At 35.7% G+C, this 16946-nt stretch overlaps 1 protein-coding gene across 1 annotated transcript in view; it reads right to left on the bottom strand.

Moving 5' to 3' along the window:
* HCN1 (hyperpolarization activated cyclic nucleotide gated potassium channel 1) overlaps positions 1-16946 on the bottom strand; it is a 191973-nt gene that overhangs the window by 87065 nt on the left and 87962 nt on the right. Inside the window, exon 3 of the mRNA XM_086869956.1 lies at positions 3107-3268. Within this exon, the coding sequence (XP_086726082.1) occupies positions 3107-3268 (162 nt within the window). The remainder of the gene's footprint in view (positions 1-3106; positions 3269-16946) is intronic.

Raw genomic sequence — 16946 nt, 5'->3', positions numbered from 1 at the left:
TGAGGATAAATCACACAGGGAGATGCAGATAATAGGCTTTCTGAGCCAAGAAGAAATTAGGCAGCATCATTAAGAAAGTCTGTGAAACTTCTTCAGAAAAGACCTTCTTTAGGAATTAAAAAATCCTAGTGTTGAAAAAAAATTAAAACGGCATCAAAGAGCAATATTCCCTCCTATAAATAATTGTCTCTTATTTTTTCTGTAATGGATGGGCAGGAATGTGACTAAAAGTGGGGTGGGGCAGGGGGTGGGGGGGAGAGGGGAGGGAGAGGGCAAAACAGCTGCTACTTACTTTCATATTATATTTACCAGTTTTCTTATTTTTACTGACCAGTACACCAATATTCTGGAAGATGCCAACTCTGGCAGTCATTTCATTGCAAGACGAGGGCCAGTGTTAGGAATTGCCAAGAGGTTCAAGCTGAGAGTACAGATACAGTACAGGCTCATAATTATCATCATGGCAGAGAGTATATCAATGGGATCTGAACAATTTTTTTGAACTGCTTAGGCTGTAGGTTGGTAGACTGTTAACCAGTGGTGATCTTTTACAGAGAAGGCTTTCTATTTTATAGTCTCCTTCGTGTTGCACTAAGAGGTTTCCATTAATCTTACAAAGAAAAAAAATCAACTAATTTGTTTCATTTTAATTGCATTCTGTCACATTGTTCAAAGAGGCAGTAAGCAACGTGCAACCTGGGCTAATTTTCCTATTCCTCTGTGACATTAAATTTAATCTACATTATTTTCCTTTACACTACTTTTAAATTAAAACCATGAGCATACCTGAGGTATTTGGTTACTTTTGTGTATCAGTTCAGGCAGAACAAACAGCTTTGAGGACAAGGCTTTTAAAAGTTCTTGCACCCTGCAACCTGAAGCAACTAATACGCAAAGCAGAATGGAACTGTGTACTAGAAGAGAAGGCTGGGCTCTGTCAGTCAAGGAGATACCATGTCATCCTTCCGACTTCTTCACTTCCTTTATTAACAGATTATCTGAAAAAGCTTTGACTTGACTTACATTTGGAAAAACTGACTTCTTTTGGCTGAGCACATATTGTCTTGAATAAGCTTTCGAGCCGATGATCACAATTAATAAGTTTAAAATTTTACTTTGCATCCAAACCCAAGTACCAGGTGCAGTCATTTCAGTAACAAAAGTTAAAATTCAGAGTGGATTAAATTGTTATGTGCGACAGTACACCAGGAGAGTAAGGTTCCCCTCTTGCCAAAGCTCTTGCCATGTCAGGAATGTGAAACCCTTTCAAACTCCAAAAGTCACCTTTCAGTTAGACCCTGAATACACCAGAAAAGCAGGTAACCATCATCATCGTCATCATTATCATACCCCTTCTGTTTCCTCTATCATTTTAGAGGACTGATATTCCATGACAGCTTCACTGTCTCACTGTCTTTTTTTAGTATTAAAAAATTCACTCTCAGAGCCTGGAAAACAACTAGCAAATGTCTTGTAACACCGTGACACGTCTAGAAGTCTAAACCTTTTTCCTAACAGTGGTCTTAAATATGCACCTGATTCCAGACTAGCAGTCCACCACTCTTTCTCTTGACACTGGCCTGAAAGACTGCCTATGCTAGGAGCTTTATATTCAAATTTCTCCCCAAAATTCATTCAGCATAAACAATTCAGCTGCTACTAAAAAAAAAAGAAAAATTAATGCTGCAACTTTCAGAAAGGATCTTTCCAAGATTATATGGACAGTAGAGAGAGAGAATATTGTTTCCATAAAAAAAACCCAAACATGAACGTGGGTAGGCAGAAAGAAGGGTCTGAGCATGTGCATAGTGTGTACAGCTTCCTTAAGACTGAATGTAGCTCTCAAGGAGCAGAGAGAATTTAATAGTTTAGTGTTTTCTAAAAGTTAAATTCTTCAATTAAGTGTAATCCTAGGCTTCCTTTCATTCGCTAGCATGATTTTCATCCAGATCTTTAAAAAGCTGGTAGAAAATTTACGCTTTGTGAACGTGAATGGAAGATGTTAGAAAGCAGAACACGGAATACAGCAGAATGGAAAGATGTGCCAGTCAGCACTGCGGTGACCTACTTTTATTGTAGCAATCCCATTTTTGAAGATATGTCAGTATTTTTTTTAGAAAAGCAGGCACAATGAGGTGTCAGCAAACATGCTGGTTATCATTAAATATGTTGCCTGATGACTGCAAATACTTGTCTGTCTGACTGACAGTCTAAGTCAAGGAGCTCCCACATTAATGTGCAGTATCATGTTCCTAAAGGAACAAATACTGTTACAGCTCTACAGCAGGAAAATGTCACACTGAGCAAGATGCCCAGCTTCAGTAAAGGTGATGGTTTATGGATGCTAAGATTACAAAAACCAGGGAGACATATATTTTCACATTATCAATGAGAGAGCTGCTTGAGGTTTTTCTTTTGGCTATAGGCCCATTCCAACAATTGCACTGTATTTCCTTTAAAAATGTTATATATACTGCCACATTATCTGTCTTGATAAAAAAAAAAAAAAAAAGTATTTTTCACAGCCATTGTCCTTTAAATAGAAAGTCATTACCCGTCCTTAAAAATAACGCGCAGTCACTTTCTGTCCTTGAACATTCTGTTCCCACACAGAAAACTATCATACAACTAAGTCTATTTATCTTATTTTACTTGTAAAAATCTTGATCTGTGTGTTGGGAACAATGGATCATTACATGACTCAGAAGTTTACAAACTGAGGATAACATTACATTACGTCAATAATCTACCTTCAGTAGCATTCTGACACTGCAGCCTAAACTGAAAGCAGTGGTGAACTGAGTGTTTCCATACTTATTTTGGTGGGGTTTTTTTAGGGAATAAGGGTTAATAAACTAGAATGACCTTAAAACTTAAAACATTTTCTGGCTCATTTGCTGACAAGAAGTCAATATCATTTTATTGACCATGAGCACTACAAAACAAACTTTAGTTCATTAGCAAGTGAGCCAAGAAAACAGGAAAGTAACCTGAATAACTTGCAGGGCAGCATATTACTAGGCATGTGTTTTTACACTAAATTCTGTAGCTAATTGTTTAGAAAAATAATGTTTAGAAAGCACAATGAAAAATGAACAATACTTACAACCATACCGTTTAGGGACACCCAGCAATCTGGTGGGAAATCCTGGAGTAATGGTACTAAAAACTGTAGACAACCATCCCAGTGGCACAGCAGGAGCATCATTCCAATCAGATTAAAGATTCTCACCACTGCACTGGCCAGATCGTATGTCATGTGGAAAATCTGCAGACAAAAATTACAGGTGATGTACATGTTGCAAACCAGAAATGAAACTCATTTAATTCTGAAAATCAGTCAGGTTAAAGGAAAATAAATGTCATCCTGAACTTCTAAAAAAGCTGAGGTTTCTAAGGCAGGATCATTAATTTGAGCACATTAATTTCAGCAGAGAACCATACTGACACACCTGACTCTTGGCTGCATGCCAGTGTTATGTAAGCTGCTGAAAAAGGCTTATATTGGATAGAAGTCACCCACTAAAGTGTTTTCTTAAAGCCTCCAGCTCCTTTCAATTGAAGAAAGACTCACAAATTAAAAAATACCAGGTAAAGCTAGAAATACCATTACCTGCCTACGAGTTTGGTATTTAAATACTCAAAATTTGTGAGAGATTTAATGACCCCTTCAGAAGATTTACTTTTGCATTTATTACCTTCTCAAATGCACAAAATCTGATTGAAGAAACAATGCAAGTAAGTGCTATATTTTTTTTTGTTTTCTACTTCTATACTTTTAATCCAATTTGCATATACCAGTTCACCAAAGAAAAATGACAAAAAGGTAAATTATTTCTTTTAATCTTACCACTTTTCTAAAATGCTGATAATTCCACATTTAGTAAGTAGGATTTCAATGTATTCCTCCATTCTTAAGACACAAACCATTTGCATCTGGAAAATGTCTTACAATAAATCACACATAAAATTCTCAAACACACAGAGACATTTTCAGGTTTTTCATGGGAAAATTTGCTGGACAGAATGAACTTCCAATCTATAAATACAGACATATCCCATACCTCTTACACAATTCAATCAACTAAAGACAACATCCTAATATGCATAATTATCACTATGCAGAAATTACATTTAGAAACTGAAGAATGTCCAATTGGTGTTTCATGGAAACACCATGTTTCATTCAACAACATTCCATGTTTCATGGAATTTTTAGTATAGAATACTATTTAATAGTGTGGCTAGACACAGAAACCTGAGGATTTAAGACTGAAAACATCAGATTGCTAGAAATATATGGACATATTGTTATTTTTAAATTAAATTTTGCACATAAAAGCGGGAATGTTTGTGTCCTAACTTTTACATATGTAAACTAAAAGCCAGAGATGAAGTACCCACATTGCATGTGAGTGCAAGTACAAATATGGAGAGGACATTGTGGGGTTTTTAACTTTCTGTCATGGGAGTTTGTCATTGTTTGAAAATGGCAGTCTATATTCTGAGTCCCAAAATGCAAAACCTGCATAGTAGAAACATAACTCAGACCCTAACAATATGCACAAAACATGTTTTTGAGTTTAAAAAGACTATTCTTTAAAAAGTCTTTAAAAAGACTTAAAGAGACTATTCCAAATTCCAACTCAACAGTCATTTGAAATAGGGACTTGTAACATAAATCCTATCCAAATACCATCTAACTGCTGTCAAAATTGAGAAGACAACACTGATATTTAGGATGTACTGTAGATGGAAGTAAAGTATTACTACTACACATTTTTCTTGCTAAGCAATGTATTTATGTTACAGCTATTTCAATAGCTTCAGTTTCAGTAGATATTATGAACCAAAATAGTGGATGTGTGCATTGAAATTATTTTATTTTGAAGAACTGGGAAAACAGCATGGATTACTACTGGTTTGGAGCACTAGCTCTCATTTAGGTAGAACTTTGTTGACATGGTTCCTATACTACGACTGCAAAAAGCAGAAAATTCCTGATCACATGAACAGTGTCAGAAGGTTTCCCTCAAGGTTCCCACTAGCCTTTACTGCCAGAGACCCAGGGAAAGAGTCCAAAACATAGCAGTTTCATATACCCAAAGCTCCTGAATCCTCACCCTGTCTCTGCAGCTACGGCCTTAGGCACTGTGCTGTTGGGTTTGGGCTTTTTAAGGACTACTTTATCTTGTCACTTGTTTTCTTCAAAGCCTTTGCATTATTAGCATGCCTCTGCCGAAATGGTCACATACTGCAAGAATACTAAAAGGTTTGAAATTCAGTATGAAACCTAATCCATCAAAGGAAATGACTGCCAACATTCTGTGTACAACACAGGAAACTTCCATCATTTCTGAAACTGTTTGTTGCAGAAGTAGCTTCTGTGGAGCTTAGTGTTCAATGTAAAAAATGCTTGAACATATCCAGGATATCTCTACTGCATAACGTGGTAACCTTTTATCAGCATTTCAAACTTCAAATTTCATTCTTTTATCACTTATCTTTTGCCTATATAGTCTAATATTTGCGTAGTCTATCCTAATAACTGTGATGCTTCTGTATTAAAGAAGATAACTTCAACAGAAAAATATTAAGCAAGTGCTGGAAAAATATTTTTAAAAATCTTTGCATATCTACTCACCAGAAAATAGTATCTGATATTTTTTCTTAGAAAAGGAACTTATGGAAATGCATGTTTGGTTGAAAAAAAACGAAATTAAATATTGCAAGCATACATTGTACAATGTAAACAGTAATATCTTCCCATAATACTGTATTGACATATTTACACTTGGGGGGGTTCATGTGCAGATTTTTTTTAACTAATAGCCAAAATGCCCTGTGGACTGAAGTCATATATTGCATGTTTAATGTTCTTCCATTCAGGAATTGATACAATGAAACAAGAATAGTAAAAGAAGCCATATTTTGATAGTGTTTTTTGGTAATCACAAATTACAAGTCCTGTATTAACAAGCTAAACCTCATTACAACTCTTAAGAGATATGTGAAGTGTAGTTTTCTCAGAGATAAACTGGAGAACAGGAAACAAATGCCATTCATTTGAGGAAATGGTGGCTTGCACATCAGCTGGCCCTCCAGTGGGATAGAAAGAAATGTTAAAAAGACCAGGAATCAATTTACCTTGATTTTGCAGAAAAGATGTGTGCTCAGATCTCTTTGTTTCAAAAAAAAAAAAAAAAAAAATTAAAAATATGCTATTTATAACAAAAGTAATTCAAACATTTGCACGCAACTAAAGTTAAGCTCCCAAGCCCTTCACTCAGTAGTTAAATATAAGTGCTTGGTTATCATTAAACATTTACCATGCAAAAAGGCCATGAAAATACGAGGAAATTACAACTGCAAAATACAATCAAAAATTTGGCCACTTTATTTAGATTCCTAATTTCATACCAAAATATTCAGTTTAACCAGAAAGAATGTAAATTTTGGACATTTCTAAAAAAAAAATTACTAGAATTACTTAAGATTACTGCACATGGGAAAAAAATTAAAATCCTCCTGAGAACTCTTTCCACATATTTTGTTTCATATAATAGGAAAGATTTCATTAATATTTCTCCTTTTTCTTTATTACTCAGCTTCATTTCAATTATACATCATAGTTTTTGCTACGTTTGTTTGTGTTTGGCTATAGTAATACCATTTTTCATAGTTTACAGATACTTGAAAAATGTTTAATAAAAAATTTAGCCTGTGAACTCACTTCTAAGAACTCATAATTTCTTCCTTTATTAATTTTACAAGCTTTAATCAATAGCCTGGAAACCTTAAATTTTTTTCTGAATAACTGACAATGCCTCTTACAATGGTTGAAATGGAACCACAGATTAACATTTTCCAGTATTTTGGAACAGTACTGCTCACAGAGAATAAGAAATTGCTGAAGAAGTCAGACTTCACATGTTTTATGTCAGTTTTCACTCACACTTTATTAATGACTCTTCTTATTCCCCCATAAGAAGCAGAAATCAGACTATTCCTTCCTCACATTTATAATGGAGTGTATATACATCAAATTGGTCCTGCTAACTTTGATTTCTGAGCCTGAGATGGAAAAATTGTTCCAGTCTTACCAGCCCATGTGCTTAACTGTGTTTTGGGGCTGTCACAGTAAATTAACAGCACACATATAGTTTAACCAAGTGAACACAAAAGCTGTCGAGGAATGCAAAGGTTATCTCTTCTGCATTCTGATAACTGGTGTGTAATATTTGTTCAGTTGTGACTTTTAGTTCAGTTCAGAATCATGCAACCACAGAACAACAAAAAGGAGGGAAAAGACCTCCAAGATCAGCAAGTCTAACTTTTGATTGAACACTGGCTTGGCCATGGCACAAAGTGCCGCATCCAGGCGTTTCCTGAGCACTTCCAGGGATGGTTATTCCACTGCCTTTGATTTTTGGGTTCAGTTTATATAAAAATGAATTTATATAAATCATGAGAATTTAATTCTGATTAAATGAAGGAAAAAAAAATTGTAATTTTCTAGAAAAATTTATTCAGTCATTGAGTTCATGCAGACACCTCTTCCACTTCTCAGAAGTACTAAAGATGCTTAGCATCACAAACCTATCTAGGGTTCAGTCTTCAAATGGAGATCTGCAACATGTGTTGGGCAATATGAAATGGCACTTGCACCAAGTGAGCTGTGTGGAGTCTGGAATGTTAAACAGCCACAGTGGGGAAAAAGGGAGAGCTGCAGGTGTGCAGCTCTGGAAGGCATCCTGAAAGCTGTACTTAGAGCAGTGGAACTCCAAGCTAGACTGCAGGGCAAAATAACAGTTATAAAAGTGAAAAGGGCTTTTTTGATTCAGTCTCTGGGTCAGCCCAAAATTATTAGGTTTATTCCTCAGAACACCAACTAAACAGAGAGTATAAACCATAGGATGTGAATTCTCCCATCTGAGCTGAATGTTTACTTTTAAGATAGTAGTTGCAACAAAGCTCCCCTGGAAATAAAATAATATAAAAGGAAGAGCACAATGCCTCTTTTTGAGCATCCATCTCTCAATCTTTAAACAATGAAAGGCATCCATGGCTTTTTTTCTTTATCTATTTCATATTTGACTAATCAGCTTCAAAATATATTCTTCATAAATATCAGTTGGGATACCATGGGCCTGATTCAACTTCTGCCAGTTTCTTTGAGAGTTGCAGGTTATCACACTGTACACTGGAAATACATCTGCACAAGCAGATGTAAACATGCATTGATTGAAATGCCTGGCTATGCCCTCAGGGTAACATTTTACACTCAACTGGCTCCTGATATGTGCGCTTAATTTTATGATAAATAATTCAGCATTGATAATTCAGCAGTGGGAAAAGGTATACAGCATTATCTAATCCAATTGTATTTATGACCTTAAGCTGACGACAAATGCAAAGATCTGCTTCTGCTTTAGCTGGCCCTGAAGGGAAAACACCAGTGATTTAATAAACAGAGCAAACTATTTTTAATCAAACATATTCAGAAAAAAAAGAGCTGAGAATGGCCTATTTTACGTGACCTTTAAAATTTGTTACTTTCTAGATGGAGTCAGTCTGACATTAGGTTTTATAATGTAAGTCCCATTTATTCCAATTCAAGGAAATGTACAGATAGAAGCCAGCTTCTGCTGATGAAAAAGAACAGCACAACAAAATAGAAATGTGACAGGTTATACCTGAAAGCATTAATACAACTACTTTGCTGGAGGAATACTTAGGCAAGATTTGAAAAGGTCACATATAACTGGGAAGCATTATTTATTTACCATATATAAATTCTGTAAATTGGCCAATGCCATACTAAATATTAACTCCCACATGGAGGGCATGACTTCACTCTCAGAATGTATGGTTTTGTTATCCTCATGTGATAAATGTGTGGGACCTGTCTTGACATCTAAATAGAGAGGACCAGTGACTTTATCTGTACAACGAAAAAAACCAAGCAAATGACAAAGGATCCAGGATTCTGAAATAAAATAACCAGTGCTAATTCTCACATGTTTCACAGAGGTGGAGGTCTCATTCATCACTTTTATTGATGACACAAATTACCTTATTAGACTAAGCATTTATCTTAAGTGAAGCAAAGTAAAAACAAACCAAAATCATTTCACAGCTGTCAGAAAGAAATAAACACAGAATACAAACAGCCTGCCTCTGTGACAAAGTTCATCTGTAACTCTCTCCCTAATTCAGAGTACCAGAGTGAGTGTGACCCTATGGCAAATAGCATAACTGGAACTGTACATGAACATAGAAACTGAGGGTTTTGGCAGCTGGAAGTGTATGTCTGTTCCCACTTCAGCATTATTTCAAGCATCAGCATCACCTGAACTTCAGCTCAAGCTTCTTGGCGGGTCAAATATTTCCACTGACAGCATCACTGAACTCAAGCTGGAGACCTCTGAGTGTGGAGCTGAGCTAGAAGGGACATTTATTATCTTTCCTAATTATTTATAGCTGAAAAAGAAGGCAGCTGGGAGATACAGGCAGTCTCTAAATGGCCCAAAATATTATTTAAGATTTTTTCTTACTAGCTGAGCAAGAGGAACTGTCTCTTTTATTAATGTGAAGATGTACTTTGGCAGCAACAAGAGAAGAGAAATAAGTTATTCCCTTTCAGTCTTTGCCAAGACAGGGATTCCCACTATGCTAAAAAGGCAGTTGAACAAGCAATGTGAATCCTAAAAAATAGCACTGCCTACAACTTTTCAAATATTAGGCACCTGACTCACTTTTAGAAATTAGTATCAGATTCTGTAGTCTGTGTTCCCCAATCTTAAACACTTACACAAGCAGTTTTCATCCTTAGTGAATCTGAAACAAGCAAAAAATACCAGATTTACATTTACTATGAAATCTAAAATATATCCAAATGCCAAGACAATGCAGGGAGAACCTTAGGAAGTACCAAAGTCTTCACAAAAAAAATGCCTGATAAAATTATTTTACAGCATTTTTGATCATCCAAATCTCTCAAACCCTGAACGCATTTTTAATTTCATTTTTAAGGCATAACTTTAGTGGCAATTACTCTACCCTCAGCACACTAGGCCTTTTTCTCAGACGGGTATTTAGGAGAGAGAACACAGCAGTGCCCTCACTGTACCTTACACTGAAATGGGTGAGAAACGATCCAATTCTCAGGCCCCTGGATAAAACAGCATAATTCTGTAAAAATTAATAAGCAGAAAGCATCTACAATGCTTTCTATGCATCTATAAACATTTCTACAATCATCATTGTACAAAAAGGACACACATAACCAACTTCTTCCAATCTCAGTATATTCCTGACCTTCTTTTTTAGATTTTTTTTAAGGTAGTAATATTTTTATCTTCCCATCTCTGTGAATATGAAATAAAATCAGATACTTTTTCATAGTAGATGAAGTACTAAAAGACTGGATGTACATAGAAACTTGGGATTTTTCACATTTACAAAAACTGTATCTGAAACTATTGTTGAAAAACTATTTTCTTCACTATATCTGTATGCCACATGTCTCAGCAGATGCAGGTTTGGGAAGCAAAGGGAAGTGTCTGTAGAAAAGCCAAAGAAAGTTTTCTCTTCTGTGATCCTAACTCCTCCTAAAATTATCACTTTGAGATTTCAGTGGATGGTTCATTAACCACAGTTCTTTTTACATGATGCCTTCTCCCTAATTCACGTTGCCACACAGATTTCTCCAAATCAATTGTCCAGATTATAATATGGCAGTGAAATGATCTCATTGAAAACCATAGAAATAATGAAGAATATTTCTTCTGGGGAATTGAAGCTGATGTCTTTCTGAAGCTGATGAGGTTAATCTTCCAAACATGGAAATAATGGACAAGGAATTGAAAATTAAAGTAATTATGTTAAATTTCCTGTGGAATAAAAGTTTTGAGATGAAACTGGTTCTAAATGCTTTCTTTTAATAGCATGAAATATTTGCTTTTAAAAATCCCAAGAAATGTTGCTTTATGAGGCACAATTGTTTTAACGTTTATAGATTTGATTTAACATTTTAGATTTGGGTTATATTTAAGCTGTGAATAAGGTACATAAAATTCCATACCATATTGGGATCTTAATTTTGCTTTTGATAGTCATTTAATTGAAGAGTTCATAGGCCAATAGTTACAAAAAAACCCAACGCTATCAGTACAATTCACCGTAGTTGATTACTGCATGATACTGTGTGAAAATTGGAACTTGATGAAAATTCATCACTTGAACGCTTAAGGCCCTAAACACATGAAATCCGTTTGTTCCTACGAAAATCTTGTAATAGCAAATACATTTAAGTCACTCACATATCATAATAACACAGTCACAAAAGTCCAGGAAATAACATCTTAAAGTACATATGTGAATAAATTACTCTTCCAGTAAGGGATAAGTGATTTGGGGTCTAAGTCAATGCTTCATAATATTGGTAAGTGATTCTAAAAATTATATGGCTGATTGAACAAAATTATAGAGAACTTTTTTTGTGGGAAGTGGAAATGAAGTCTACAGTTAAAATCTTATTGCCACTCAAAATCACATAGAGAACATCTTTTATAGTTTTAACTGTTTAATTACAAAAAAACTCCAACAAAACCAAACCAAAACAAAACCAAACCAAATAAAATCCTGGCCCAGTACAAAGAACATATCAGAATCATAATCTTAATAACTTGCCTCAAAGATCACCAGCAGAATTTAAGAATTCAGTTGCTTGATAGAAAAGCAACATACAGCAAAAGACAAAACCAAACCAAATGAAAACAACAAAACAAAAAAACCCAAAACCCAACCAAAAATCCAAAAATAACAAAAAAACTTAAACAAAAACAAACAAACAAAAAAGAAAATGAGAAAACAAACCCAACATTTTAAAGGAATTGCTTTGGAAATTTGCATACAATAGTCTCTCTGCAAAAATACTATGTTTATTTTATTTTGTTTGGTACATAAATTTCCTTTGAGTTGAATTATTTGTATGTTGAATTATTTTATTTTTCTGTGTTCAACAACTGATAAAGACATGACTACCATTAGAAAATGTGAGTATTCTTGCATGCACACAAACACGATTTACTCACCGCCCTTAATACTCAAAAAGTCTCTACAGATAGCCTGTGAGCTAAAAAAACTGAGAGACTGAGAAAAAAAACGCAAAAGAAAAAGCAGACATACAGGTAGTATTAGAAAAGTGGAAACATAGAAAGAAGAAACAAGTATTCTTTCATCTTACTTGGATTCTTTGTTTTTTATCTATTTTCTATCTATTTTGACACTTGTGTCTGATAACTAAAGTTTTTCTGCATTCGATACAGAATCAACTCAGATTTTACATTCTAATACTATCAGTTTTAACAATGAAAGGCTGACGAGGGGCTACTGTGTCTAGACTTTTTCCATTGTTTTTTGAGAAAATAAATTAATAATAAATAATTGAAAAATGTAACATGGTTATTTTATTATTCTAAGGTATTTTGAAAAAGAAAACTGTTTGAAAAAGAACACTGTTAGCATACAGAAGGCCTAATGTAAAAGTTCCTCTCAGTGTTTAGTATAATATAGTCTCTCAAAGAAAAGTTTACCTTTAGTAACTTTTTTTTTAAAAAAACCTCCTTAAACTCACTAAACACAATGACTAATAGCAGTAATGGAAAAAGATAGATCCAGTAGACTGCACTTTCCAAAAGCTGACTCTGGTTCCCTATCAGAGCTCTTGCTGACACTTGAGCCAGCCCAGGTGATCTGTGGGTCTCCCTTCAGAGATTTTAGTCTGAACATTTTGTTGTTCCAGTCAGATTTTATGCAACTACCGAGTCTTGAGAGATCTTATGTTGAACATTACACAAAAAAAAATCTTTTGCACAATTAATGCTACTCCAGTGTATGCTTTCAGTTGGCCATTCATGTTGTAGTAGACCATACACACCATTATTTCCCCCAAGAAAACCTCTGCCCTCTCAACTATTTTGAATTCACGTGTCAACATTTCCGCTGATCATTTCTAGATGTTATTGTCAGATCTTCTCCAGACCAGTACTGAAGTCCAGCCTGCACTTGGTAACAGGAAAAACCTTCTATGCAGTCATTCCTTGCTCTCTTGCACTGATCTATTGCCAGGGATTATCTGTGGGATTGTCTGAAGCCTTTCCCAGTGGATCCATACAGACGTCAGAAAAATCAGCCGGGTGCTGCTCCACAGAACTGCATGCTGCATCCTGTGTTCTGCAAACCTTACAGCTTTAGCAACTAACAGTTACTTTTTGGTAAATATCCTACCCAGAACACAGTGCTGACAGCTCAGTAATTTAGGTTGCCTTCTTACAGCTTATTATTTATAAAAGCGACAGAATTTCATCTGCTTTCAAGAGCAATTAATGCAGCTTTTAACTCTGACCCCCACCTCCAGTTCCAACCTGTTACAAGCACACCAGCAATTAAAGCACCCTCACATCAGGATGGTCACTGCAGGCTGGTGCTTGTGCTTGCTCTTCCTTGACATCACAGGCTATGGTTCAATGCTGTGCTGAACCACTGCAACATTGAGCACAGCACAGAGCAAAAACATCTCTCATTTCACACTTCTTTTGAACCAAATGCATTTCACTTTTTGGCTTCTGAGAGGGATTATCATTATAACCCCTCTCCAAAGCCCAGCTGGAATCAAACTGGCTCAAGAGCAATGGCATAACTCGTATGTGACAGTGTGGCAGCCAGTGGAGAAGATGTGGAAGAACAAAACTGCAGACTAAGAACTTGAAGTAAACATGCTTTTCTTCTTTGAATTATCCCATATACCCCTCCTTTTTTAATTTTTCCTTGAAGAAAAACTTTTAAACATTTCCTTTGGGATATTTGATAGTTTTATCTTTGATTTCATTTATTTTGCTGTTACAAGAACTTTCTTGGTGCTGGTTGAATTAACTCTTCTACAATACAGGCTATGATAAACTTTTTTATCAATCAGTCTGTTTCTGTCTAGTTCTAATATTTTACAGCTCTAAGTATCCTGATGTTTTCCTTTACTTGTTTCTCTATATTGCTTATATTTAAACGAAAAGTAAGATTGCTAAAAGAATAGAACATAATTAATTTAAAGAAGAGAGTATCCTTATTTTCTTCTTATCAATTCTAAGCAATTCCAAATTAGTGTCGAGATTTTGGCTCACTTTGTATTTTTAAAGGCAGACTCTTCTCTTACTAAACATCTGGAGGGAAAGGATTTATTTCTAATAAGTAGAAGAGAATTTGCCCCTGATTTCTGTGCTTTCTCTTACTCTCGTTCCCCAGAGCATCTCTGCAGTACAATTTCAGTTCATCTAATCCACGTTCTACTTTTACTATACCTGTGCCATACCCTATTTTTTTTTCTTTTATACATTCCAACAGAGAGCATGAATATTATATCAAAAATATTCATAAAAGGGTCTCCAGTTCAGCATAAGTAACCTTTCCATCCTTTTTTTAGAATGACACTATCCAATGGCTGCCATGAAAAGGTCAGTAGCTCAACTACCACATTGTAGCAATTTTGCCAACTCCGAGCCGGTATTACACTTGCCTCAGAAACTGGTGACTAAAAAAAACTATTTAAAAAACAATAAAAAAAGAGGTACTTATGTCATTGCATTTGGCAGCACCAGCACTAAGTGCTCCAAGTGTTTCCAAAGGCCGTGGTACAGCTAATAGCCCAGGAAGAGAACAACAGAGAACACAGAGGTGGCAGCAGGGAGGAGAACCAACACATGTAAAAACCAACTCATCATGCATGGAAATGGGCTGAGATGGTGCACTGTTTGGGCAGTGCCATCAGGCATGGGGTGACAGCACCTCATGTGTGGTTGACAAGGATTGAAAAAACAGCACTGAAGCACATCCCAGAGCAATAAGAAGTGAGTGTCAGGAGGAGCACCGGGCTGCTGCCTGCAGGGCTGCCTCTCCTGACATTGTCTAATGTTGTAACAGAGCCAGGAAATTTGGGTTTGCTCTTTGTTTTTTTCCAGTTGACTAGGTTTGCCCACGTACCATGATCAAGAGTGTAGACTGAACCCTTCATAAAGAGAGTCAGGGTGTCTTGGAGTATTTTGTGGGGATAGTGGCACACCCTCTTAGTTATCAGCCCCTCTTATTTCTAATGAGGTGGTGAAAATAAAAAAAAATATAAGGAGTTTCCAAGCAACCCCATCCCACAAGACAAGATAATGTTTTATCTCCAAATATTTTTCCAGCTACATAACTGTTGTGTGTAGCATCACTCTAGGAAGGAAACAGAGCAGGAGAAGTTCATGGTTTTACAGAACTACAGAAACTATTTGTCTACACAGTTCTTGTCCTGTGGAGATGCTCTAAAAGCAATGAAAACAGGCTGCAGGGAGTTTTCTAAAAGACTGCTGGATGTGGAGTAGCACTTACTCCATTTTTTACCAGGCAGTATTCCCTGAAATATGATTTTTAAATTACTCCAGACAATTAATCACCTGCCCAAATGACCCTGTCCCTTGGTGAGTCCATCTGCATGGAACTTGCTCTAATATTCCCAGTCCCAGAGCAGCAATAAACAACAACCTTTTTTTTATATATAAATTAACCTGCCAAATACAGTTCTTTCTCCTCTGATGTCCAGAAAAACAAAATAATATTCATTCCTGGGTCACCCACATGTTTTCTAGACATTAAAATGTCATCGTTTTCATTGCTAAATAAATCTGAAAAAAAAAATCCCAACCCACAGTCACGATTGTTCTGGGAAATCCTTTGTGGTTTGACTGGCTACCATCTGACTTCTATTTCTGATATAAACACATTAAAAATAAATAAAGAAGTTGTCTTACTTTTTTAAGATGCCTCATGTTAAATATTCAAACTGTGTTCTGCCCAAGTCCTGCACTTACTCAGCTCATTTGTACTTTACAACATGAGCTGCAGAACAGCACATTGTTGAGAAGCAGGAGACATGGATTCTCTGGCTTATACCTGGCTCTCTACTGGCAATCTGGACAAAAAGTGACAGAAAACAGAGGACTCTTCTGGGGTTGCTACCCTATTTTTTGTGCATCCAACACATGGAGATCATATATTTATCACATACAGTTTCAACAAATAATGCTCAACCCTTGTACACCCCTGGAATTATGGAGTGGGAGTAGTCCATTTCTTTATATGAGTAGAAAAAATGATCAATGACAAATATTATTTGTGTTAAGAAACCCTAAATAATTAATTACTTTTCTTTTTTCCAAAAAAAAAAAGGAGTTCATTGCACCAAGGTAACAATAAAGCAAACATTATCTCTGAAAGTCAAAACAAAACGACTAATGAAAGTACATCATTATGTTCAAGCGATGGAAAAGATTATGTAATAATCACAGTCAGATCTTTCCAACATCTTCCTTTCATACTTTTTTATTTTTTCCTTTCAATTGGTCTTCCTTTTCCACTTCAGTGATTATTGATTCCTCCTTTCTGAAGGAACACAATTCTAAAACAATTATCTGCTCTCTTACTATTTCCCTCTTAGCTACAAGTAGAATGTTATTCCGTTAGTGTACTGTTAGTTCTTTTCTCTTCATTAAAGCAACTGTTAAAATGGGAAAACAGCAAACAACTTGTTTTCTTACAATGGATATAACGTACTAAGATAGAAAGCATACCATCTACCTTAGCTACACCCCTCAACTGTGTTTCACTACCAAAAGCATCACTGATGTGTGCAAAGGCAGCTCCAAACAATGCCATACTCAACACAAATTTCCTGCTCTCTTCTTTGATTTAAAAAAGATCTTTTCTTAATGTAACAAAGCTCTTTTCAGGGATGTACCTACATTCAGGTACCCCAGGGAAACCTTATTTCTCAGAAGTCAGTAGGAGTTTGTTGTTGTCTTCAGTGGATGCAGCATTTCACTTGATTTTCTCTGTCCTTTTGTGGCTGAATT

Source organism: Cyanistes caeruleus, chromosome Z (assembly GCF_971803275.1).
Source record: "Cyanistes caeruleus chromosome Z, bCyaCae1.hap1.1, whole genome shotgun sequence".
In the NCBI taxonomy this organism is placed as follows: domain Eukaryota; kingdom Metazoa; phylum Chordata; class Aves; order Passeriformes; family Paridae; genus Cyanistes; species Cyanistes caeruleus.
This window is presented reverse-complemented; position numbering and strand designations above follow the sequence as displayed.